The sequence below is a fragment of the Phocoena sinus genome, chromosome 3 (assembly GCF_008692025.1).
Source record: "Phocoena sinus isolate mPhoSin1 chromosome 3, mPhoSin1.pri, whole genome shotgun sequence".
In the NCBI taxonomy this organism is placed as follows: Eukaryota; Metazoa; Chordata; class Mammalia; order Artiodactyla; family Phocoenidae; genus Phocoena; species Phocoena sinus.
Genome location: NC_045765.1, coordinates 112,093,815 through 112,118,059, shown reverse-complemented (window position 1 = coordinate 112,118,059; position 24,245 = coordinate 112,093,815). Strand labels below are relative to the sequence as shown.

The window sequence follows — 24,245 nt, the reverse complement described above, 5'->3', positions numbered from 1 at the left end:
GGGAGGGTCTCTCTGTAGAGGAAGTAATGTTTGAAGTAAGACCTGAAGGATACAAAGATGTTAGGAGAAGAGGATTCTAGGCAGCAGGCACAGCAAGGCATGAGCACTGAGGTGGGAAAAGGAGGGAATGGAGCAAATGAGGACCTGAAAGAAAGTCAGGTGTGACTGGAGCTTGGAGAGCAGAGGGGAGAAATGGTGACATGGAGTTGTGCCGGGCTCAGTTCATTCTGGCCAATAGAGCTGTAATAAGTTTATATTTTAGTTCATGTGCCATGGAAACCACTGAAGAGTTTAAAGTAGGGGAGTGACATGACCAGATACGTTTATTGAAAATAACACCAAGCTGCCATGCAGAGAATGGACTGGAGATGGCAAGAGTGAAAGAGAAGAGGACAGTTAGGGACCTTTTCCAGAGTTCTAAGCAAGAAATTGTGTTAGCTGTACTAGAATTAGAGCAGTGGAGGTGGAGAGAAATGAGTAGATCAGGAAATGTTTGGGGGTAAATTCAGTTCGTCTTGATGATGAATTATACTGTCAGGTAGGGAGAGAACTGAGGGAAAGTGATATGTCAACCAGGGCCTCCCAGGGTTTTGGTTTGAGCACAAGATTAATATGTTTTTTTCACGGCAATGTAGAAACCAGAGGAGTACAGCTCTTGTCTTTCATTTTCTGTCTGGTTTACTTGCTTGCTTTGCTTTGGGAAGAGGAGAGCAAGGTGTGAGTTTAGTTTTGGATATGTAAGTAAGATATTCCAATAGATATGTCAAGCAGGCAACTGAATATATAAATCTGAAAGTCAAAAAGGAGTTCAGGGCTGGGATATAAATTTGAGAGTCCTGGGCATGTGGATCGTATGTGTCCAAAGTCCTGGAAATGAAAGAGCTCATCTCTGAAAAGACTGTGGAGTGAGAGGAAGGCCCAGCACTAGTCTGAGGAACTGCAACCTGTAGAAGAGAGCTAAAGGAGAAGGATCAGCAAAGGAGCCTGAGAAAATGTAGTCCCTGAAGTAAGAGAAACACTGGGATAGGGTGGGATGAGACGCATGCTTCAGTATAAAGAGGATGGTGCCGTGGAAGCACTGGTCATTTTGAACAGTAAGATGTGTTATTATCTGATTTCTTTTGGATTCTAGGCACATGAGTGAGTTTTGAGAAGAAGAATCCTAATGTCCTCAAATTGATTCTTTCTCTCTCTTTACTTCCTTAGGTTATAAATATAATCAATGCAGCCCAAGAAAACAGTCCTGTCACAGTAGCAGAAGCCTTGGACAGAGTTTTAGAAATTTTACGAACCACAGAACTGTACTCCCCTCAGCTGGGTACCAAAGATGAAGATCCCCACACCAGTGATCTCGTGGGAGGCCTGATGACTGTGAGTGATGAGGAAAAACCAGAAATGCAGGACAATGTTAAGTGCACTCCAGAGAACATATAACATGTAACATATAAACTGTTACCTTTAGGTGTAGAAATACCTACTATATGGGCTAACATCAGCATAACCAGAAGCAGTTGCAGGAGCACAAATGACTAATTTGTCCTCTGAATTTGTACTACAGTAAGGAGTAAATAGTTGATTGAAGGCTAAATATCACAATGGAGCCCTTTTGTACTTCTTCCCCTTGACCTGGTATAGTATTCCATTGAGGGTTATGGCTAGCCTTCCTTGGACCTCAGGCTCTTTATATAATGAAAGCGTTGGTACTTAGATGACAGCACTAGTTTCCAAAATCTTAGCTGTAGAATTCTTTCTTTAAATAAAACCTTTATATAGAGTTCCCTTTATAATCAATAAAAGCAGAGTGGAGCTGCTGTGGCTCAGTATGCGGAGGGGAGGAGGAGCCGCCCCATGCCGGCACTCCAATACCACCATTTGTAACCACTAAAAGTAGCTTATTTCTAAGGAGTCATCCTGTTCTAGTGTTTTTGCTGTGATCTATTTGGCTGTAATCATAATCTATCAGCAAGTGAAGAAAAATGAGAAAATTCAAATTATTCATTTGTGCTCCCTATTGGAGACTGAAGCTGGAAGAATTCTTTGGGAGAAAAACAAAGTCCAAGAGTCATCGAAGAGTTTTACTTTGAAGTTTTCTGTCTAGTCCTGCCACCAAATGCTGACTGTTGACTGGCTTTCTGGTCCATCCTCCTTGTTCCTACTAAAGGTTTCTGGTGAGCCTGTAATTTGAGTGACCTCCTGATCCTTTTGAGCCCCTCGGCTGGCCTTGGTTGCCCGATCCCAATGCAGTGTAGACTTTAGTTCTAAAGAACACTGGCAAGGTGTGTGTGTGTTTGCCATCTGCAAACACATGAATGGACTTAGAGATAATCATACTAAGTGAAGTAAGTCAGACAGAGAAAGACAGATATATCAATTATATGTGGAATCTTAAAAAGTGATACAAATGAACTTATTTACAAAACAAAAATAGATTCACAGACATAGAAAACAAACTTATGGTTACCAAAGGGGAAATGTTGGGGGGAGGGTGGATAAATTAGGAGTTTGGGATTAACAGATATACACTACTATATATAAAATAGATAAACAACAAGAACCTACTGTATAGCACAGGGGGCTATATTCAATATCTTGTAATAATGGAAAAGAATCTGAAAAGGTATATATATATATATATATATATATCTCCAAATCACTTTGCTGTGTACCTGTAACTAACACAACATTGTAAATCAAAAATACTGCAATTAAAAAAAAAAAAATAGAACACTGCCAAGGGTCTGTCAGGAGGCTGGCCACTGCAGAGCTGCAGAACCATTCTGGTTCCTAGAACAAGTTATCTGCCCTCCTTTCCCCTGCTGCCATACCATGTTGGGCTTCCTCTCCAGGTAATGCTGTGAGGAACCAGTACTAGATTCCACCTGTTTTATGTAGCATTAGGGAAGAGAAGAAAGAAAGATTAAGAACAGAGGAGTTCCTTGTGATACCTGCCTTAGAGGCAGGAAGGTTATGGCCATTGTTACTTATCAGTTTATCCAGTTTTGAAAATTAAGCTCTTGGCCTAAAGATCCAGAGAGTGACTTCAGGAGAGCCCTTCATTAATACTTTAAACCTTAGCACATACTTTCTGAGGATGGCAAATAAGCAATTACAAATGGCTTTTAAGCAGAGGTCTAAATAATTAGGTACTCGGGGGTACAAGGTAGAGGGCAGGAAAATGAGATGCAAGAACAGCTGGGGACTAAAGTTCACGAGCTTACTAAATGGCAGAACATCGAAATTCTGTTCACTCCCTTATGCTGCCCTTCCAAAGACCTCAAATCCAGAAACTTCCTTTAAAGGCTAACAGTGACAGTGAAGCTCATGTTATAAGACAGAAACTACAGCTGGAAAAGAGTTAATTTAGATGTTAGTCAAAAATTAGCCCAACCTTTTAAAGGCTTTACATTAAATCATCCCCCAGATGTGGCCCACAGCTTTGGCTCCCCAGGATGCAAATCTAAGAACACAAGAATAACACAGTCCTTGTGAGGGTAATTGGGGTCCTTTCAAATTAACATGCACCCGAAGCAAGATCACTTCTGTGATTTCATTATGTGGCTTCAATATGCAACAAGAGAAAGATGGCATGAGAACAGAGCTAACTCACAGTTCAGGTGTGAGACCTGAATGCAGTCATAGCCACTTAATTCTCAATTCTCCATCTCCTGGGGCTAACAGCCTTGGAAAGGAGAGTATCCACTGTTTTGTAGCCATTGTTCTCACTTGATTTTGAGCTTCAACTTGGAGTTCCAGATTGACTGGGTTATTCAGGATTCAAATCTCTTTGGCTAATAAAAGAAATGAGAGAGTAATGATAATGGCATATAAAGCATGCTTCTCATAGCATCTTTCTTTATTCCAGGATGGCTTGAGAAGGTTGTCAGGAAACGAGTATGTGTTCACTAAGAGTAAGTTGTCCTCTATCCACTTGTTACTGATAACCTGTCTCTGGCCTTTTGTCTTCCTCAGTGTTGTGATTATTGTTTGGGAAGGGCCTTGGTGATACTTCCTATTCGTCTCATTGGAGTTTAAGCATCTCTATGGTCTACATTTGAAACCAGGCCTCCTAATATAAATTACTTCTCTGAGCGCTGTCAGAATAAGAATTGTAAATCTCTCTATATTTAAACAGTTAAACTGAATTATTTTTCTGTTGGGGGGTCCTGAAGTTTAATAATGTAAGAGAACCCTGAAGGGAAAAACTTCTTACCCCTGGAAGTTCAAGACTTTCTTTCTAGTAGCAACCATAAAGATGACAAATGCTCAGCAGCACTCAAGATTCCACAGTTACCCACCCTTCCTGCCCCATCTGTTTGCTCAGATGTGCCCCAGAGTCACAGTCACCTTGGGATGCCAGTAACCATCAACGATGTCCCCCCTTCTATCGCTCAATTACTTGATAATGAGGAAAGCTGGGAGTTCAACATATTTGAATTGGAAGCTGTGACACACAAAAGGTATGTGGCTTCTCTGGCTGTAGGCAGGGGGAGGATTGATGGACACACTCAAGACTTTCACATCTGGAAACTTTGAGGGAGATGTGAGTCCTTGCCACAAGTGACCTCCCAGGTTCTGCTTTTCATGCCATGCTGGAGGAGTGTCAAATGCGCAGAGAGACTGTGGCCCCTTGAGTGAGCTCCTTTATGGAGAAGAGAGTATTGGAGGCTAAGATGTAGGATCAGCCTGGTGATACCCAGGATGAAGAAATACTGAGTGTCTTCTTCAGATCTACCCAGGTCATTCCTTTGCACCAGTAAGCCAAGAGTTCTAAGTATTCTTAGCCCCAAACTTGTTGAAGTCCCACCTTACAAAATGAGTTTGAGAGCACTGTAGACTTTTCTTTTGATCCATCCTATAGGCACGAGAAAGATTAGATAACACAGAAAGTCCTCTTCTATTACAGAAGTCCATTTTCTTCCAGGGGTGTTGGATGTGAACGATAACTATAAATAAGTAACTTAATTCTAAATGACATGGCTTTGCTGAACCCACACAAGCCATTCCTTTTGTCCTTAAGCTCAGTAACTTCCTCAGGGGACACAGGAAGTGCAAAGCTTATGTGGAAGCAGAGACAGAGAGGGACTGTCAGGGACCTCTCGGTTGTTAGAGCCACTGAAGGGCAGATGACTTAAGACAGTCTAGAAGTCCTTTGGATTAACCACCATGAGGCACCTAGTTTTAAAGAAGTGGCTAGTGAGGAGGAGGTGCTCTATCACCTTCTAATTTGGAGACGACATATTTTTATACCCCTGTGCCTATGAAGCATCAGGAAAGAAATGACTCAATTTCCCAGTAGCTTCAAAGAAAGCAGCTTCTGGAGCAGTGAATACAATGAATCAGAGGTTTTTTCCCCTGTTTTCCAGGCCATTGGTTTACCTGGGCTTAAAAGTCTTTTCCCGGTTTGGAGTATGTGAATTTTTACACTGTTCTGAAACTACCCTTCGGGCCTGGCTCCAAGTGATTGAATCCAACTACCACTCCTCCAACGCTTACCATAACTCCACTCATGCCGCTGATGTCCTGCACGCCACTGCCTTCTTCCTAGGAAAAGAAAGAGTGAAGGTAGAATTTTGATATCACAATCTAGTTACCTGCATAGATTTTAGAGATCTAAGAACTCAGTCTTAATTAATATGTTAGGCAAACAACTATTTTAGAACCAATTTTGAGTTTTTGAACTACCAAACTGACTGGTCCTTTTGGTGTTGTAAAGACATGGCATTTCCTCCTAGCCCTCCCTTCCCACAAATGCTTAAAATAATAATTTATGCCACTGTAGAGACTCTTTTACATGTCTGGCTGATCCATGAACCCATTCTCCAAATGTTCACTAGGAGCCCTTTGTGACACTGGGTTAGAGGACAGAACTTAATTATTATAGCAAATGGTTACTAGGTCTGGAGGTTAAATTTTAGGATCAGAATTTTGTCATTGGTATATTACAATCCAGACAGTAGTGAGCCATTCAGCATCCTACTGATTTACATACATATATATGTGTGTTTTGTGTAGGTATGAATGTGTATATCTGTATATTAATGACTTGTATAATTCTGCAAGAGTTCCAAGTTCCTTAGTCTTAGAAGTCAATACTGTCATTTACAGGTGCTGATTTGTAGGGCAGTCCTATGTATACCCCACGGATAGCTGGTAAAAGATCCCCATCTCCCCTCTTCCCCAACTACCATCACTTTCACAGCGAAGCTTGTAATTCCTTGGCTACAATTAGAAGTGAAGCTTAGAATATAGATACCCTTGGGACAAGTGCTGTATAGAGACAGGTTCACATCAATCTGCAAATGCTTAACATTCAATCATTTTCTGACTTAGTCTTAAGACCCTAGGTACTTAAGGAGACAAGTGGTAGTGGGATAGGCAGACAGAGCAGAAACGGCACCAAAATGGGGAGGGCGAATGTTCCCTTCTCAGTTTTGCCAAAGACTGATCCTGGCATTTACTTTTATCAGCAAGAAAGCAGAGTGTCATTCAAGAATGATGGTTTGGGCTTCCCTGGTGGCGCAGTGGTTGAGAGTCCGCCTGCCGATGCAGGGGACACGGGTTCGTGCCCCGGTCTGGGAGGATCCCGCATGCTGCGGAGCGGCTAGGCCCGTGAGCCATGGCCGCTGAGCCTGTGTGTCCGGAGCCTGTGCTCCGCAACGGGAGAGGCCACAACAGTGAGAGGCCCATGTACCACACACACACACACAAAAATAATGATGGTTTTGAAGATTTTTGTCTCCTACTTTTAAAAAAGGTGATATCACAGGTGATAACAGCCTATGTTTCTATAGTGCTTTTCTTTGAGGGGCTAAGATACTTCCAGATTCCTACTGCAGGTTCACATTCCTCCATTTTACGTTACATGAGATATTATACAGCTTAGGTTGCACACTGCCAAATGAGGACAGGACCTGGGCATTAACGCTGAGACCAAAGTGACCTATAGGCATTGCAGCCTTGAGTTAAAGACGAACCCCACTTAAGGAGAAGCACTCTAGAAAAATATAGATTAAATGCTTGAAAAATGATGGAATGCTTAGTCACTTTATTATCTCCTTTCCTCTCCCTCTCCTAAAATAAGAAATTTTCTTTAAATTGTTTGTTCTGCTAGCACATTCAGAGTCTGATTGAATTCTCAAATAGCAGCAATACAGACAAGTCTAAGACTAGATACAATATGCTTATAATCCAAAAGACATTTTCTAAGAGGCCAAAGAATCAGAAAATTTAGAGCTGCAAAGAACCCTGGAGAATTGGGCTGGAAGGGACTCCTGAGGTCAGAGGTTTAGTAGCAGCCCAAGATCACTGGTTAGTCCACCATGAGGCGCTTCGAGTGGGATTTATTCCTGAGGTGTCTTTCACCAGACCTGCTGCCACTGACAAAGAGAGTCAGAAAAATGTTTTTACCAAATATCCATGTCATCTGTCACCCCTAATTTCTTTATAAGGCTAAAATTCTTAATGTCACTATGGCATAGCTCCACATCCTCAACCCAGCCATCTAGATAACATGTCCAGAGCTGACATTCCCCTTCAATTTGTTGCACACCCTATCCCCTTCCCACTCTTACCAGTTCCCAAGAACCTCTGCAAGTGGAGAGATCAGGATAGCCAGAATTCTTTTGTTATTCTCTGAGTGACTATTTGTCCTAGAAAAGGAACTGTTTGAAAGGCTAATCTAGAATGGAGTCCATTCTGGCCAGTCTGCTTCAGGGTGATCCAAATATATTCCTGCTGGTTAAAGGAGGAAAAAACTATACAGAAATGTCTGCACCTCCAAGGCTTTGGGGAACTTCTCCTGCCGTGGGTTTGGTGGGGAAGTTTTCTTCCACAGACAGTCCCTCCCTGCCATGGGAAGAGCCTTGCTTCTCCCATCTGCTAGTGAGCAGCCGGATCTTCTTTCCCTGCCTCCCTGCATTTCTTATTAGACATTGCATTATTAGACAGTGCCCACCAAAACTGCAGGGCATGGCCCTTTATTGGTATCTTTGTAAAAGCTCCAGGTCTACATCAGTGTAAGTTGGAAGGAAAGACATGTCTCGTCTAATGCTATTGTTGTCTGTTCCACTTACTTGAATCTATGTCATTGAAGAATTTAAAAATAAATTGGCCCCGTACTCCAAACAAGATTGAACATACTCCAAGAGCACTAGCTGGAGGCCCAAAGTTTGGCCCTCCTGGGTCCTCACTGCACAGGTAGAATCAGTGAGAGTGGAGGCCAAGTCAGGGCAGCTCTGGATTCTGACTGTACCTGTGGGTTACCATGGCCTCTCCTAACCAGCAGCAAAAGGGCTAGGCATGTTTGCTTGCCCTGGGCATTACAAAATCAGTGTCTGAGAAGAGCTGAAAAGAATGGCAGCAACTGCTGTCCCCCCTCAGGAAACCGGTTCATGTGGACTAGAGGCAAGCCAGGATTGCCCACCAGCTCCAGGAGGTCAGGATTGGAAATGGAAATGGCTTCCTTCTGGTAGGGACAGCTTTCAGGAAAGTTTTCAGGGCTGAGCTTCAGATTCACTGTTCCTTACCTATTAGCATCTGAGAAGCAGCTTGCAATTTTTTCTCCCACAGCCTAGGAAAGCAACTCAGGAAAACCAAAAATCATGCCCACCCCTCCAGCCTCATCCTGGGGGCCAGTTTCCGCCTCACTCACTACCCTTCCGCCACAATGATGCTCTTTAAGTTTCCTGAATAAGCCACTTCGTTTGTTTCACATCAGGAGCATCATATAGGCTGATCTTTCTGCCTGGATTTCTCTCCCTTGCCATTTTTTGCCTGGCTAATTCCTGCTTATCCTTCAGGTTCCAGCATAAAAATCACTTAGAGAACCCATTCTTGCCCACCCTCTGGACCTGCATTGTCCATAAGTAGCCATTTGCCACATGTGGCTACTTACATTTAATTAAAATTAAATAAAATGAAACATTCGGTTCCTCAATTGCACGCACACTTCAAGTGTCCAGGAGCTGTAAGTGACTAGGGATTACGATATTGGACAGCCCACATACAGACATTTCCATCACCACAGAAAAGTTGAACGGACAGCACTGCCCTAAACTAGATCAAGCCTCATGGTTACACTCTCAAACCACCTGTACTTCCCTTCTTAACCCATCTCACAGTAAGTTAATTTTGTTTGTGTGTTTCCTTATTTGTGCCCTCTCCAGTAAACTACCAACTCCATTAGTGCAGGCTATGCCAGTATAATTCATCACTGTAACTCCAGCACTCTGCATGACAGCTGGCACCCAGTAAGCATCCAATAAATAACTAAAGGAATGAATTCATAAAGTACAGTGTCTCTTATATAACAGTAGCCCATTTGACAACTTCCTCCTAAAGCTGTGAGCTGAAAAAACATTTGTATCCCCTGATGCTCTGGTTTGTGTTCTTTAACTACATAATGACAACATTAGAAAGACGGTCTCCCTTTTAGCCTTTCCCACCTGCTAGCCCAGAGCTGAATTGTGTTCTTCACTGTAACAGCCCCCTTACCCTCAGTTTTCCTGGGAAAATTCTTCTTGCCCGTGATCCTCTTGTGTTGCTTGGCTGTAATCCTTTTATCTTTGTGTGAAGAGTTTTGTTGTATCTGTGCCATTTACTGCCATACTCTCAAAATCTTTTCAGAAGTAGGCAAATAAAGTAACACTTGTGATCCTAGGCCACTTTCTTCTCTATCCACTCACAGAAGAGAGTCATGGCAATATGCCACACAGCATACATTTGAAAAGGCCTGTTCGGCATCCTCCTGCAGAAGAACTAGAGTGAATGAACTCTGGAGAAAGAATTTAGGTATCCATTATAACTGCTACTCAGATTTCTGTTTCCCTCCAGATAATCCACAGTACGGCAAGGTGATGTGATATACCCTAGGTGGCCTCTTAACTTCTAGGAAGTCAGAGAAGGACCCCCTGGCTCATCCCCTCCAGAGAGACAGGGATGAGTGAAGGTCTCCTACATCCAGTGGGTAATGCTCAACCTTGCCTCTCCCTGACCCCAGGGAAACCTCGATCAGCTAGATGAGGTGGCTGCCCTGATTGCTGCCACAGTCCATGACGTGGATCACCCAGGAAGGACCAACTCTTTCCTGTGCAACGCAGGCAGTGAACTCGCCGTGCTCTATAATGACACTGCTGTCTTGGAGAGTCACCACACAGCCCTGGCCTTCCAGCTCACGGTCAAGGACAGCAAATGCAACATTTTCAAGAATATTGACAGGTTTGTGTGCTCGGGCTCTTGTGCTCAGGTTTGTAAAATGTAAGTGGGAAACTCAGTTTTCCCTAACTTCTCCAAGTACTTAGCTTCCTCTTAGGGGGAAGGCTGTACCATTCTATCAGACAGTAAATAATAATCTTATAAACTGAACTGTACTTTTTAGACTGTTCATCTTTTTTTTTTTAACATCTTTCTTGGAGTATAATTGCTTTACAATGTTGTGTTACCTTCTGCTATATAACAAAGTGAATCAGCTATATGTATACATGTATCCCCATATCCCCTCCCTCTTGCGACTCCCTTCCACCCTCCCTATCCCACCCCTCCAGGTGGTCACAAGGCACCGAGCTGATCTCCCTGTGCTATGCGGCTGCTTGCCACTAGCTATTTTACGTTTGGTAGTGTATATATGTCTATGCCACTCTCTCACTTCATCCCAGCTTCCCCTTCCCCCTCCCAGTGTCCTCAAGTCCATTCTCTAGTAGGTCTGCATCTTTATTCCTGTCTTGCCGCTAGGTTCTTCATGACCTTTTTTAAAATTTTATTTTAGATTCCATATGTATGTGTTACCATACGGTATTTGTTTTTCTCTTTCTGACTTACTTCACAGTGTATGACAGACTCTAGGTCCATCTACCTCGCTACAAATAACTCAATTTCATTTCTTTTTATGGCTGAGCAATATTCAATTGTATGTATGTGCCACATCTTATTTATCCATTCGTCTGTCAATGGACAATTAAGTTGCTTCCATGTCCTGGCTACTGTAAATAGTGCTGCAATGAACACTGTGGTATGTCTCATTTTGAATTATGGTTTTCTCTGGGTATATGCCCGGTAGTGGGGTTGCTGGCTTATATGGTAGTTCTATTTTTAGTTTTTTAAGGAACCTCCATACTGCTCTCCATAGTGGCCATGTCAATTACATTCCCACCAACAGTGCAAGAGGGTTCGCTTTTCTCCGCACCCTCTCCAGCATTTATTGTTTGTAGATTTTTTTTTTTTTTTTTTTTTTTTTTTTTTTTGCGGTACGCGGGCCTCTCACTGTTGTGGCCTCTCCCGTTGCGGAGCACAGGCTCCGGACGCGCAGGCTCAGCGGCCATGGCTCACGGGCCCAGCCGCTCCGCGGCACGTGGGATCTTCCCGGACCGGGGCACGAACCCGTGTCCCCTGCATTGGCAGGCGGACTCTCAACCGCTGCGCCACCAGGGAAGCCCTGTTTGTAGATTTTTTGATGATAGCCATTGTGACAAAACTACTTATTGTAGTTTTGATTTGCATTTCACTAATGATTAGTGATGTTGAGCATCCTCTCGTGTTTGTTGGCAATCTGTACATCTTTGGAGAAATGTCTATTTAGGTCTAATGCCCATTTTTGGATTGGGTTGTTTGTTTTTTGATATTGAGCTGCATGAGCTGCTTGTATATTTTGGAGATTAATCCTTTGTCAGTTGCTTCGCTTGCAAATATTTTCTTCCATTCTGAGGCTTGTCTTTTCGTCTTGTTTATGGTTTCCTTTTCTGTGCAAAAGCTTTTAAGTTTCATTAGGTCCCATTTATTTTTATTTCCATTTCTCTAGGAGATGGGTCAAAAAGGATCTTGCTGTGATTTATGTCATAGAGTGTTCTGCCTGTTTTCCTCTAAGAGTTTTATAGTGTCTGGCCTTACATTTAGGTCTTTATTTTGAGTTTATTTTTCTGTATGGTGTTAGGAAGTGTTCTAATTTCATTCTTTTATGTGTAGCTGTCCAGTTTTCCCAGCACCACTTCTTGAAGGGTCTGTCTTTTCTCCATTGTATATCCTTGCATCCTTTATCAAAGATAAGGTGAACATATGTGCGTGGGTTTATCTCTGGGCTTTCTATCCTGGTCCATTGATCTATATTTCTGTTTTTGTGCCAGTACCACACTGTCTTAATTACTGTAGCTTTGGAGTATAGTCTGAAGCCCAGGAGCCTGATTTCTCCAGCTCCGTTTTTCTTTCTCAAGTTTGCTTTGGCTGTTTGAGGTCTTTTGTGTTTCCATACAAATTGTGAAAATTTTTGTTCTAGTTCTGTGAAAAATGCCATTGGTAGTTTGATAGGCATTGCATTGCATCTGTAGATTGCTTTGGGTACTATAGTCATTTTCACAATGTTGATTCTTCCCATCCAAGAACATGGTATATCTCTCCATCTATTTGTATCATCTTTAATTTCTTTCATCAGTGTCTCATAATTTTCTGCATACAGGTCTTTTGTCTCTGTAGGTAGGTTTATTCCTAGATATTTTATTCTTTTTGTTGCAATGGTAAATGGGAGTTTTTTCTTAATTTCACTTTCAGATTTTTCATCATTAGTGTATAGGAATGCAAGAGATTTCTGTGCATTAATTTTGTATCCTGCTATTTTACCAAATCATTCATTACCTATAGTAGTTTTCTGGTAGCATCTTTAGGATTCTCTGTGTATGGTAGGTATCATGTCATCTGCTAACTGTGACAGTTTTACTACTTCTTTTCCGATTTGGATTCCTTTTCTTTCTTTTTACTCTCTGATTGCCATGGCTAAAACTTCCAAAACTATGTGGAATAATAGAGGTGAAGGTGGACAACCTTGTCTTGCTCCTGATCTTAGAGGAAATGGTTTCAGTTTTTCACCATTGAGAACGATGTTGGCTGTGGGCCTTTCATATATTGTCCTTTATTATGTTGAGGTAGGTTCCATCTATGCCTACTTTCTGGAGCATTTTTATCATAAATCAGTGTTGAATTTTGTCAAAAGTTTTGCGTGCATCTATTGAGATGATCATATGATTTTTATCCTTCAATTTGTTAATATGGTGTACCACATTGATTGATTTATGTATACTGAAGAATCCTTGCATTCCTGGGATAAACCCCACTTGATCATGGTGTATGATCCTTTTAATGTGCTGTTGGATTCTGTTTGCTAGTATTTTGTTGAGGATTTTTGCATCTATGTTCATCAGTGATATTGGCCTGTAGTTTTTTTTTGTGGCATCTTTGTCTAGTTTTGGTATCAGGGTGATGGTGGCCTCGTAGAATGAGTTTGGGAGTGTTCCTGTGCTATATTTTGGAAGAGTTTGAGAAGGACAGGTGTTAGCTCTTCTCTAAATGTTTGATAGAATTGGCCTGTGAAGCCATCTGGTTCTGGGCTATTGTTTGTTGGAAGATTTTTAATCACAGTTTCAGTGTCAAGGCTTGTGATTGGTCTGTTTATATATTCTATTTCTTCCTCGTTCAGTCTCAGAAGGTTCTGCTTTCCTAAGAATTTGTCCATTGCTTCCAGGTTGTCCATTTTATTAGCATATAGTTGCTTGTAGTAATCTCTCATGATCCTTTGTATTTCTGCAGTGTCAGTTGTTACTTCTTTTTCATTTCTAATTCTGTTGATTTGAGTCTTCTCCCTTTTTTTCTTGGTAAGTCTGGCTAATGGCTTATCAATTTTGTTTATCTTCTCAATAAAACAGCCTTTAGTTTTATTGATCTTTGCTATCATCTCCTTCATTTCTTTTTCATTTATTTCTGATCCGATCTTTATGATTTCTTTCCTTCTGCTAACTTTGGGGGGTTTTTGTTCTTGTTCCTCTAATTGCTTTAGGTGTAAGGTTAGGTTGTTTATTTGAGATTTTGTTTCTTGATGTAGGATTGTATTGCTATAAACTTCCCTCTTAGAACTGCTTTTGCTGCATCCCATAGGTTTTGGGTCATTGTGTTTTCATTGTCATTTGTTTCTAGGTATTTTTTGATTTCCTCTTTGATTTCTTCAGTGATCTCTTGGTTATTTAGTAGCATACTGTTTATCCTCCAAGTGTTTGTATCTTTTACAGTTTTCCTATAATTGATATCTAGTCTCATAGCATTGCAGTCGGAAAAGATACTTGATTAGATTTCAATTTTCTTAAATTTACCAAGGCTTGATTTGTGACCCAAGATATGATCTATCCTGGGGAATGTTCATGAGCACTTGAGAAGAAAGTGTATTCTGTTGGTTTTGGATGGAATGTCCTATAAATATCAATTAAGTTCATCTTGTTTAATGTATCATTTAAAGCTTGTGTTTCCTTATTTACTTTCATTTTGGATGATCTGTCCATTGGTGAAAGTGGGGTGTTAAAATCCCCTACTATGATTGTGTTACTCTCGATTTCCCCTTTTATGGCTGTTAGCATTTGCCTTATGTATTGAGGTGCTCCTATGTTGGGTGCATAAATATTTACAACTGTTATATTTTCTTCTTGGATTGATCCCTTCATCATTATGTAGTGGCCTTCTTTGCCTCTTGTAATAGTCTGTATTTTAAAGTCTATTTTTGTCTGATATGAGAATTGCTACTCCAACTTTCTTTTGATTTCCATTTGCATGGAATATCTTTTTCCGTCCCCTCACTTTCAGTCTTTATGTGTCCCTAAGTCTGAAGTGGGTCTCTTGTAGACAGCATATATATGGGTCTTGTTTTTGTAACCATTCAGCCAGTCTCTGTCCTTTGGTTGGAGCATTTAATCTATTTACATCTAAGGTAATTATCAATATGTATGTTCCTATTACCATTTTCTTAATTGTATTGGGTTAGTTTTTGTAAGTCTTTTCCTTCTCTTGTGTTTCCTGCCAAGTGATGTTCCTTTAGCATTTGTTGTAAAGCTGGTTTGGTGGTGCTGAATTATCTTAAATTTGCTTGTCTGTAAAGGTTTTAATTTCTCTATTGAATCTGAATGAGATCCTTGTTGGGTAGAGTAATCTTGGTTGTAGGTTTTTCCCTTTCATCACCCTTAAGTATATCCTGCCACTCCCTTCTGGCCTGCAGAGTTTCCACTGAAAAATCAGCTGATAACTTTATGGGAATTCCTTTGTATGTTATCTGTTGCTTTTCCCTTGCTGCTTGTAACATTTTTTCTTTGTATTTAATTTTTGATAGTTTAATATGTGTCTTGGCGTATTTCTCCTTGGTTTATCCTGTATGGGACTCTCTGTGCTTCCTGGACTTGATTGACTATTTTCCTTTCCCATGTCAGGGAAGTTTTCAACTATAATCTCTTCAAATATTTTCTCTGACCCTTTCTTTTTCTCCTCTTCTTCTGGGACCCCTATAATTCGAATGTTGGTGTGTTTAATGTTGTCCCAGAGGTCTCTGAGACTGTCCTCAATTCTTTTCATTCTTTTTTTTCTTTATTCTGCTCTGCGGTAGTTATTTCCACTATTTTATCTTCCAGGTCACTTATCCGTTCTTCTGCCTCAGTTATTCTGCTATTGATTCCTTCTAGAGAATTTTATATTTCATTTATTGTGTTGTTCATCATTGTTTGTTTGCTCTTTAGTTCTTCCAGGTCCTTGTTAAGCATTTCTTGTATTTTCTCCATTCTATTTCCAAGATTTTGGATCATCTTTACTATCATTACTCTGAATTCTTTTCCAGGTAGACTGCATATTTCCTCTTCATTTGTTTGGTCTGGTGGGTTTTACCTTGCTCCTTCATCTGCTGCATATTTCTGTCTGCTTATTTTGTGTACTTTACTGTGTTTGGGGTCTCCTTTGCGCAGGCTGAAGGTTCACAGTTCCTGTTGTTTATGGTGGCTGCCCCCAGTGGGTGAGGCTGGTTCAGTGGCTTGTGTAGGCTTCCTGGTGGAGGGGACCAGTGCCTGTGTTCTGGTGGGTGGGGCTGGATCTTGTCTTTCTGGTGGGCAGGACTGCATCCAATGGTGTGTTTTGGGTTGTCTGTGAACTTAATATGATTTTAGGCAGCCTCTCTGCTAATGGGTGGGGTTGCATTCCTGTCTCACTAGTTGTTTGGCATGGGGCATCCAGCACTGGAGATTGCTGGCTGTTGGGTGGAACTGGGTCATAGTGTTGAGACACAGATCTCCGGGAGAACTCTCGCTGATCAATACTACGTGGGGCTGGGAGGTCCCTGGTGGTCCAGTTTCCTGAACTCGCCTCTCCCACTTCAGTGGCTCAGGCCTGACACCAGGCCGGAGCACCAAGACCCTGTCAGCCACATGGCTGGGGTAGATGCCCCTAGATGAACACTTGTGGGAAGAGCTCAGAATTATCAAGATAGTGGTCTTGGCAAGTGAAACCACAAGAGAAGAGGCCCGTGCTATGCCTGGTCCTGCTGAGCAATTTTCACACTTCAGCTCATTCTGGCAACAGGGCTACTGGGTCGGCGACGTGAGGCAGGACGGGGTCCGTGAGGTGGGTGGCGCTCAGCTGCTGTGCAGCCTGCAGGGCCTGGTCGAAGCCCTCAGGGAAGGCCAACAGCAGCCAGGACTCTGGCCTCCTGCAGCTGCGGCCTCTTTGGGGTTTCCCTCCCGGCGTCACGTCGCTCTCACTCCTACTTTGGTGGCCGTGCCTTTACCCTGAGCTGCTTCACAAGGCGAGCACTGCCTGCTAAATGTTCACAGGTGCTGCAAGGACATCTTCATAAAGATTACACAAACGTTGACCACATAGATTTCTTTGATGTGCAGCCAGCCCTCCTCCATTCTCTGCTTAGACTGTTCATCTTTTTAAACTCCATCTGGTCTTCAGTGAGTTCATGAAAATGTTTTATACACTGCAAAGCACTCTATAAATATTGATTATACTACTAACAAATATAGCAGATATTTTTATCCTCTCAAAAGGACATCCTGTCTTTGGTGTAACCTGAGGAAAATGTATCCTTACCCATCTTTCCCCAGCTCAATTTTCAGTCACTTAAAATCCTAACTCATGAGGAGACAGTGTTCCATGCTCCCAGCAGAGCTCCTGGAGTCCACAGTGTAGGGCAGGATTCCCCCTCTGGTGAATTGGCCAAATGTGAACAGATAGGAGCAATTCCTCTTGCCAGCCACCACCCTGCCATCAAGCTATGAGTATTTCCTACATAGCAACAGCCAGGCTGGAGTGCAGACCCCTGAGAAAAGGCAGTACACAGGGAGCTCAGAGCTCACTCAGGCCTCAAGGATGACTTGTCAACATGAACCTGAAACCATCTGTTTGGTCTCCAGAAACCTGAGAAAATATGGAGACCAGTTATTCCACCTTCAACTGAAGGCTTCGTCAGTATCAAGTATTGTTTTTAAAACTTTCATAGGAAGAATTCTTGCCAATAGCCAATTTTATTCAGTTCCCCATTCTGGCTCTTGAAGTTAGAAAAAGATGATAGGAACTGGGTGATTTTGAGCAGGGTTATTGCTCCTTCCATTATAACTTCTATCTAATTGCAATCTAGAGAACTGCTCATTATTTGGAAAACTTTCTTCCAATGCCATCATCAAAAGAAATAATGACACTTCTCTGTAACAAGAATCACTGTGTCTGCACTGAATGCCATGGGACAGCTCACCAGGTTGCTGTACTAGCCTTGTAGGGAAAGAACTTGTCATTTCCTTTCACTTCACTATTTTGATATTGCCAAGGGAAGGTAGAAGGGAATCACCTTGTGAAATAAGTACCCTTGGGACACTTTTTTTTTTTATACTCATAAATCATATGAAGGTCAGCTGTCACTGGGGAAAATCGAATAGTGTCACCAAGTCCTGGCTGAGTAGGAAGATGAGCAGGTAAACTTTTTTGTGATCTTCGCTCATTAACTCTGTGCCCCTAGCTTCCTCCTAGATTGTGGGAAGTGTGGTGAAATGGTAGAACAGTTCTAATTCGGGACATGATGTGAACAAAGCGCTTTGTCTTCTGGTTATTTTAGGAACCATTATCGAACACTGCGCCAGGCTATTATTGATATGGTTTTAGCAACAGAGATGACAAAACACTTTGAACATGTGAACAAATTTGTGAACAGCATCAACAAGCCAATGGCAGCTGAGGTAAGCATTTCCCATGTAATAAGATACACCAGAATGTATTTCCATTAGAGCCTACTCTGGCCTCAAAGCATTTTCTCTCCATCTTGAATGCAAGATGGTTATTTGCTTGGAGTTGGTAAAGAAGGCTGAAAGTACTGGTCACTTGTTTTCCCTAAGGACAAGAATAGATTGAGAGTGTCCACAGTAACTCTGAGCTCCTTGAAAGAAAGGCCCTGACTGAGATAAAGCCAGCAGTGACAAAAGTAGGCCCTAAGTCTATGATGAAAGGAGCCTGCAGACAGCAGAGACTGGAATAAATGGTGTCATTTTAGGGGTTTCAGAGCCTTTCTAGTTCTCTGGTCTTTGAGCTCTTGGGAGACCTCAAAATTAGATGTTTTAAAGAACTATAATCCTGCTGATTTGCATTAAAAGCCTGTCAGTATCTAAAGACTATAGAAAGTTAAATTGGGAGTGACTAGTTGAAAACAAAAATACAAGTCTTTCTCCTTTTTAAAATTTACTTAGACCTGCCTTAGACCTGCCTTAAGGTCCCTACAAACTTGGGTTTTAGGAACATGGACATAAGTTCACATCTCTTACTGTTTAACATGAGATCAACTGCCCTCTTATACTGTAAGGCTGTTCATAGCCCCATAAAGTTAGAAAAGCTTTTCACTCATTCCTGTATGAGGGTTGCGTATGTGGATGAATGAGGAATGAATGTCGTAGATGTAACTTGATGATCAGTAAGGAAACAATCTGTGTAGGACCCATCACATGACCAGCCTGAATGGAGGAACAGTGTCCACCTCACCTGTGTTCTGCTCCATCCCCCAGGGATTCCACAGCACAATGCCAGGACCCTCTCCTTCCACAGAGGACTTATGGGAGCAAAGATCTGGGGATTTAAGAGGGGGAAATTAAAACAGAATCATAGAATTCAGAGTTGGGAATGTCATCTATCCAAGTAAGCCCCCAACTCTGTTGAGATTTATGTACTGCAGTAACTATAGCAAGCAGTATCTTCCCAATGGTAAGTAATCAAAATACCAACCTTCAGAATATAATTCTGCCCATTGATGGTTTAATAGGTCCAGTCCCAAAACAAAAAAATCCTTAAATGTCATACAGTCCTTCAGCTTGGCAGAGCTCTGGAGAGCTAATTAGATGTTTACACAGTCAGTTCCATGGTATCTTTGAAATCAGGGAATCGTAGTCTTCTAGATTTTGTATAATTGACCTGTTGTCGCATTTACATAAGCCTACTCACAGACCTGTCCTCTTGGCTCTGGACCGCTGACATCCATCACTAGGTAGGTATTAGTGTACAACCAGTCTTTTTAACATGGCTGAATATACCTGCTCCTGCCCCGCTTTCTGCTCCTAGTACCCCCAACACTTACATGTCTCACCCTCCCTACCACCCAGCCAGAAGAGCAGCCTGGAAAGCATGAGTGGACACATACCTGAAGAGAAAGAACAAAGTGGGAGGAGGTGGGTAACTGGGGGTGGGACAGAAGGTCACAGGAGAGAGGGAGCTGTCAGGCATATTAAGTAGAAAGAAATCAAGAAATAATTGAAGGGTCACATGTATGTGGCATTTCCCCATCTTTAATGTATTAAGAAAGTGGAATTTGTGCTTTTACACATTTCCTGATAAAACTGGGAGAAAAGCTCTCCTTCCTTAAGATTACATACCAAATCATTAAAAACAAAACAAAACAAAAACCTGCTTTGTAGCAGCTACCTCTGGGGAAGAGGATGAAAGTGAGGTTGTGGATGGGTGGTGATAGGGACTTCGACCTTTTAAGCTCTGTGTGTTTGTATTGTTTGACTGCTCCCCGTCCCCAAGAATATATCAATGTATCATATATGGAATTAAGGATGGGAAGGCCTCCTTCATCAAGTCTCATGCCTAAGTTTGCCTGGGTGACTGCCATCTAATATCTGGTCAGCTGGCCCTTGTGGGCTTCACCATCATATTGAAACAACCCTGATGTGACTATCTGTTTTCCAGATTGAAGGCAGTGACTGTGAATGCAACCCTATTGGGAAGAACTTTCCTGAAAATCAAATCCTGATTAAGCGCATGATGATTAAGTGTGCTGACGTGGCCAATCCATGCCGCCCCCTGGACCTATGTATCGAATGGGCCGGAAGGATCTCCGAGGAGTACTTTGCACAGGTGTGCTGCCTCTCTAGGGAAGCTCCACCTCCCTTCTGGGAATGGCCCCGGGTCACAGTAAATAAATGACTCCTCCCTGGAAAGCAATGGCTCACCCTTGCCTGGCACAGAAATCTGGTCCCTCAAGAGACTATGATGTGGCTGGTCACTAACTAAACTCTCTCTAGGCGAAGGGGGATAAACTGAGCCTTTGGAAGTATCTTTTCATCCTCAAATTTTTAGATCCTGAATTTCCACAAAAACTGGGAAATCCTCCATTCATTCACTAGATTATCATCTCCATGGTGCAGTCTGGGAAACAGTGCTCCATGGGTAGCTCATAATACAGTAGGGGAGGGAGACAGACATAAACAGGTCCATACATTGGTAAATTAAAAATAAATGAAAGGGCTTCCCTGGTGGTGCAGTGGTTGAGAGTCCGCCTGCCGATGCAGGGGACACAGGTTCGTGCCCCGGTCCAGGAAGATCCCACATGTCGCGAAGCAGCTGGGCCCATGAGCCATGGCCACTGAGCCTGCGCGTCCGGAGCCTGTGCTCCGCAACGGGAGAGGCCACAACAGTGAGAGGCCCGCGTACCGCAAAAAAAAAAACAAACAAAAAAATGAAAACACTTCTAAAGGAGGTATATGTTAAGTCCTAAGAGTTCAGAAAGAGTTTTTTTTTCTAGATAAAAGGGCTTTGTGGAAAAGGTGTTAGAGCTGGTGTTTTTGGTTTTTTTTGAAGGATTTCAAAATTTAGAAATGGGAAAGGACATTCTGGGAGAGTTCTGGGAGAACAAAGGGTTATGAGCAAAATTAGTAGGGAAGAAAACCAGAATTTTTATATAAGGAAAACAGCAACTTTGGCAGTGTGAAGAGGAATTAAAGGAGAATAACGTAGTAGACCACAAGATGCCATTTAAAAGAGGCCTACTTTCAAAGAAGAGGCTCTAAGGACTAATGTTTATTATTTGTGATAAACATGTCACAAGTAGCTACAAGTAATGTATTTGGGGACGGGGGGGGTGGGGGGGGAGAGTTGTGTGCCTATATGGCTGGAACATACCGCTGAGGCAGAATAAAAGAATAGCTGATAATGTCTAAAAGGGTTGGCAGGGGCAAAGGGCAGCCGAGGACCCAGTAAGTTAGGTGCAGCTTTCAAGGATCGGAAGAGAGCCCATGAATCAAAGAAAAATAGGACAAGCAGTTCTGAGCTTGCCAGAAAGAGAGGGGAAAAAACCCAAACTACTCCTTGAACAGCAGTGGCTATTTTAAGGCTGCCTAATCTACTGACCTGAAATGAGCAAGCTGAGCCAAAAACTGGTAGGAGGCCATTAACGGGGCTTCCCAGGACCCCCAGAGAAGACTTAAAATCCTACTCCTAGTTATTCTCAAAGTATGTGAATGGGGAACAGAAAAGAACCACTTTTAAGTTCTTTAATGTAATCTCCCTGTTTAGGTGTCCTTTTCCCAGAAAGGAAAGTACTAATGTTCACAAGACAGTGTGACCTAAAAATCAGGTTACAAATGAGGTCTCTGATCAGCCAGCCTCTGGTTCAGCATACTACCAGTAAATGTGGATCTCAATTTCAGCCCAGTGAATTATGACCTTATGCATAAAACATACACTCTAATGTGCAAAATACTCAGATTTACACATATCTTGAGAATTGCATGACCAAATACCCCAATCTGAAAAATCTCAGTTTGTCATTCTTTTGAGTAAAACATAGTTATTTCATGAAAAACAGAAGCTAGTTCAGCTCAACTGCCTAACTGCTTTTCATCCAGACTACCATAATACGTTGATGTGCAGCACAAGGGCTTTGTATGTACTTCCGATTTTGTCACACACAATATTAAAAAGACGTATTTTCAAAGGTCAAGTTTAAATAAGATTAATAATTCTTACTACTTTAATGAAGACATTCTTAAGTGAAATTGGCTTTCTTTTTAAAGTGCAAGCATATGACAGTGAATAATACAATGACTATTTGTACAGCTTGGTGCCAGTTCTTTGATTCACCCTAAGGCGTCAGCAGTTTTAAACACACCATCGCTCCTGTACCCTCAGTATAAACGCCACTTAGTATTATCAGTGTTACTTTGAAAATAGTCTTGACCTTGCGATCATGAAAACAGATCTCAGAAAAGGGGCTACAAATCCTGAGATAAGTGCTTCAGGAGGTGCTGTAAGATAGCATAACACATTTGAGAGTCAGAAGACCTGAATCCAGTCACTGTAGCTCATCAGGTGGTTGTCTTATATAAGCCTCAGGACCTTGCCAAGCCAATTTCTTCACAGATACAACTGGATTATGACCCATTTTCACAGAGTGGTTCTGACAAACTAGATGTTACTGTGACAGCTCCTTATGTGCCCTACAGCCCTGTGTTATTTCTTACAGACTGATGAAGAGAAGAGACAGGGGCTACCTGTAGTGATGCCAGTGTTTGACCGGAATACCTGTAGCATCCCCAAGTCCCAGATCTCCTTTATTGACTACTTCATAACAGACATGTTTGATGCTTGGGATGGTAAGACAGTTCCTGTTTTGTTACCCACAAACAGAATATTCTGCTATACTTTATGATGGTTACCTTTAATGACAGAGGCTGGGCCTAAAGGTGTAAATGAAATGTAACTTAAAAGAAAAAGTCAGCTGCTTGTGGCCAGGTGTGCTGGGGGTGCATGAACACTTTGTGTGTCCTCAGCACAAACCATGTGTATGGAAGACTCAGTGGATGTTTGGTAACTGGATAAACAGGTGTTCAACTCTTCCAAGGACATGTTTCCAAAGCTTACAGTTGTTTTATTCTGTCATTGGAGGAAATTCTAAAGAGAACATAAAATATACTAAGTCTGCTCTGAATCACAGATTCTTTTCATAATATCAGTTGATAAACAGCTTTTCATTTTTTTGAGATCCTTTTTAACTTTTTTGAATTTAATTTTTATTTTATATCCGAGTATAATTGACTTACAATGTTGGGTTACTTTCAGGTGTACAGCTAAGTGATTCAGTTATACATATACATATATCCATTCTTTTTCAGATCCTTTTCCCATATAGGCTATTACAGAACATTGAGTAGAGTTCCTTGTGCTATACAGTAGATTCTTGTTGATTATCTATTTAGTGTATATATGTTAACCCCAAACTCCTAATTTGTCCCTCCCCCCGTGTTTCCCCTTTGGTAACCATAAATTTGTTTTCAAAGCCTGTGAGTCTATTTCTGTTTTGTAAATAAGTTGAATTGTATCTTTTTTTTCAGATTCCACATGTAAGTGATATCATATGATATTTGTCTTTCTCTTTCTGACGTACTTCACTTAGTATGATAATCTCTAGGTCCATCCATGTTGCTGAAAATGGCATTATCTCTTTTTCATGGCTGAGTAATATTCCATTGTGTGTGTGTGTGTGTGTGTGTGTGTGTGTGTGTGTGTATACCACATCTTCTTCATCCATTCATCTGTCAAGGGACATTTAGGTTGCTTCCATGTCTTGGCTACTGTAAAGAGTGCTGCAGTGAACACTGGGGTGCATATATCTTTTTGAATTAGTCTTCTCTGGGTATACGCCTAAGAGTGGGATTGCTGGGTCATATGGTAGCTCTATTTTTAGTTTTTTAAGGAACCTCCATACCGTTTTCCATAGTGGCTGCACCAATTTACATTCGCACCAACAGTGTAGGAGGGTTCCCTTTTCTCCACACCCTCTCCAGCATTTGTTATTTGTAGACTTTTTAATAATGGCCATTCTGACTGGTTTGAGGTGATACCTCATTGTGGTTTTGATTTGCATTTCTCATTGAGTGACGTTGAACATCTTCTCATGTGCTTTTGGCCAACCATATGTCTTCTTTGGAGAAATGTCTATCTAGATCTTCTGCCCATTTTTTGATTTTTTTTTTTTTTTTGATACAGAGCTGCATGAACTGTTGGTATATTTTGGAGATTAATCCCTTGTTGGTTGCTTCATTTGCAAATATTTTCTCCCATTCTGTGGGTTGTATTTTCGTTTTGTCTATGGTTTCCTTTGCTGTGCGAAAGCTTTTAAGTTTAATTAGGTCCCATTTGTTTAT

The 24,245-nt window shown here is 41.7% G+C and overlaps 1 protein-coding gene across 3 annotated transcripts in view; it reads left to right on the top strand.

The window, feature by feature from the left end:
• Window positions 1–24,245, top strand: part of PDE8B (phosphodiesterase 8B) — a 151,345-nt gene that overhangs the window by 120,996 nt on the left and 6,104 nt on the right. For all 3 annotated transcript variants that reach the window (XR_004349109.1, XR_004349110.1, XM_032626077.1), the window contains exons 13-20: window positions 1,207–1,371; window positions 3,863–3,908; window positions 4,322–4,457; window positions 5,364–5,562; window positions 9,998–10,215; window positions 17,894–18,014; window positions 20,011–20,178; window positions 22,565–22,694. Coding sequence is in view for 1 of the 3 variants with exons in the window: in XM_032626077.1 (XP_032481968.1) it covers window positions 1,207–1,371; window positions 3,863–3,908; window positions 4,322–4,457; window positions 5,364–5,562; window positions 9,998–10,215; window positions 17,894–18,014; window positions 20,011–20,178; window positions 22,565–22,694 (1,183 nt within the window). In the remaining 2 variants the exon portion in view is untranslated. The remainder of the gene's footprint in view (window positions 1–1,206; window positions 1,372–3,862; window positions 3,909–4,321; window positions 4,458–5,363; window positions 5,563–9,997; window positions 10,216–17,893; window positions 18,015–20,010; window positions 20,179–22,564; window positions 22,695–24,245) is intronic.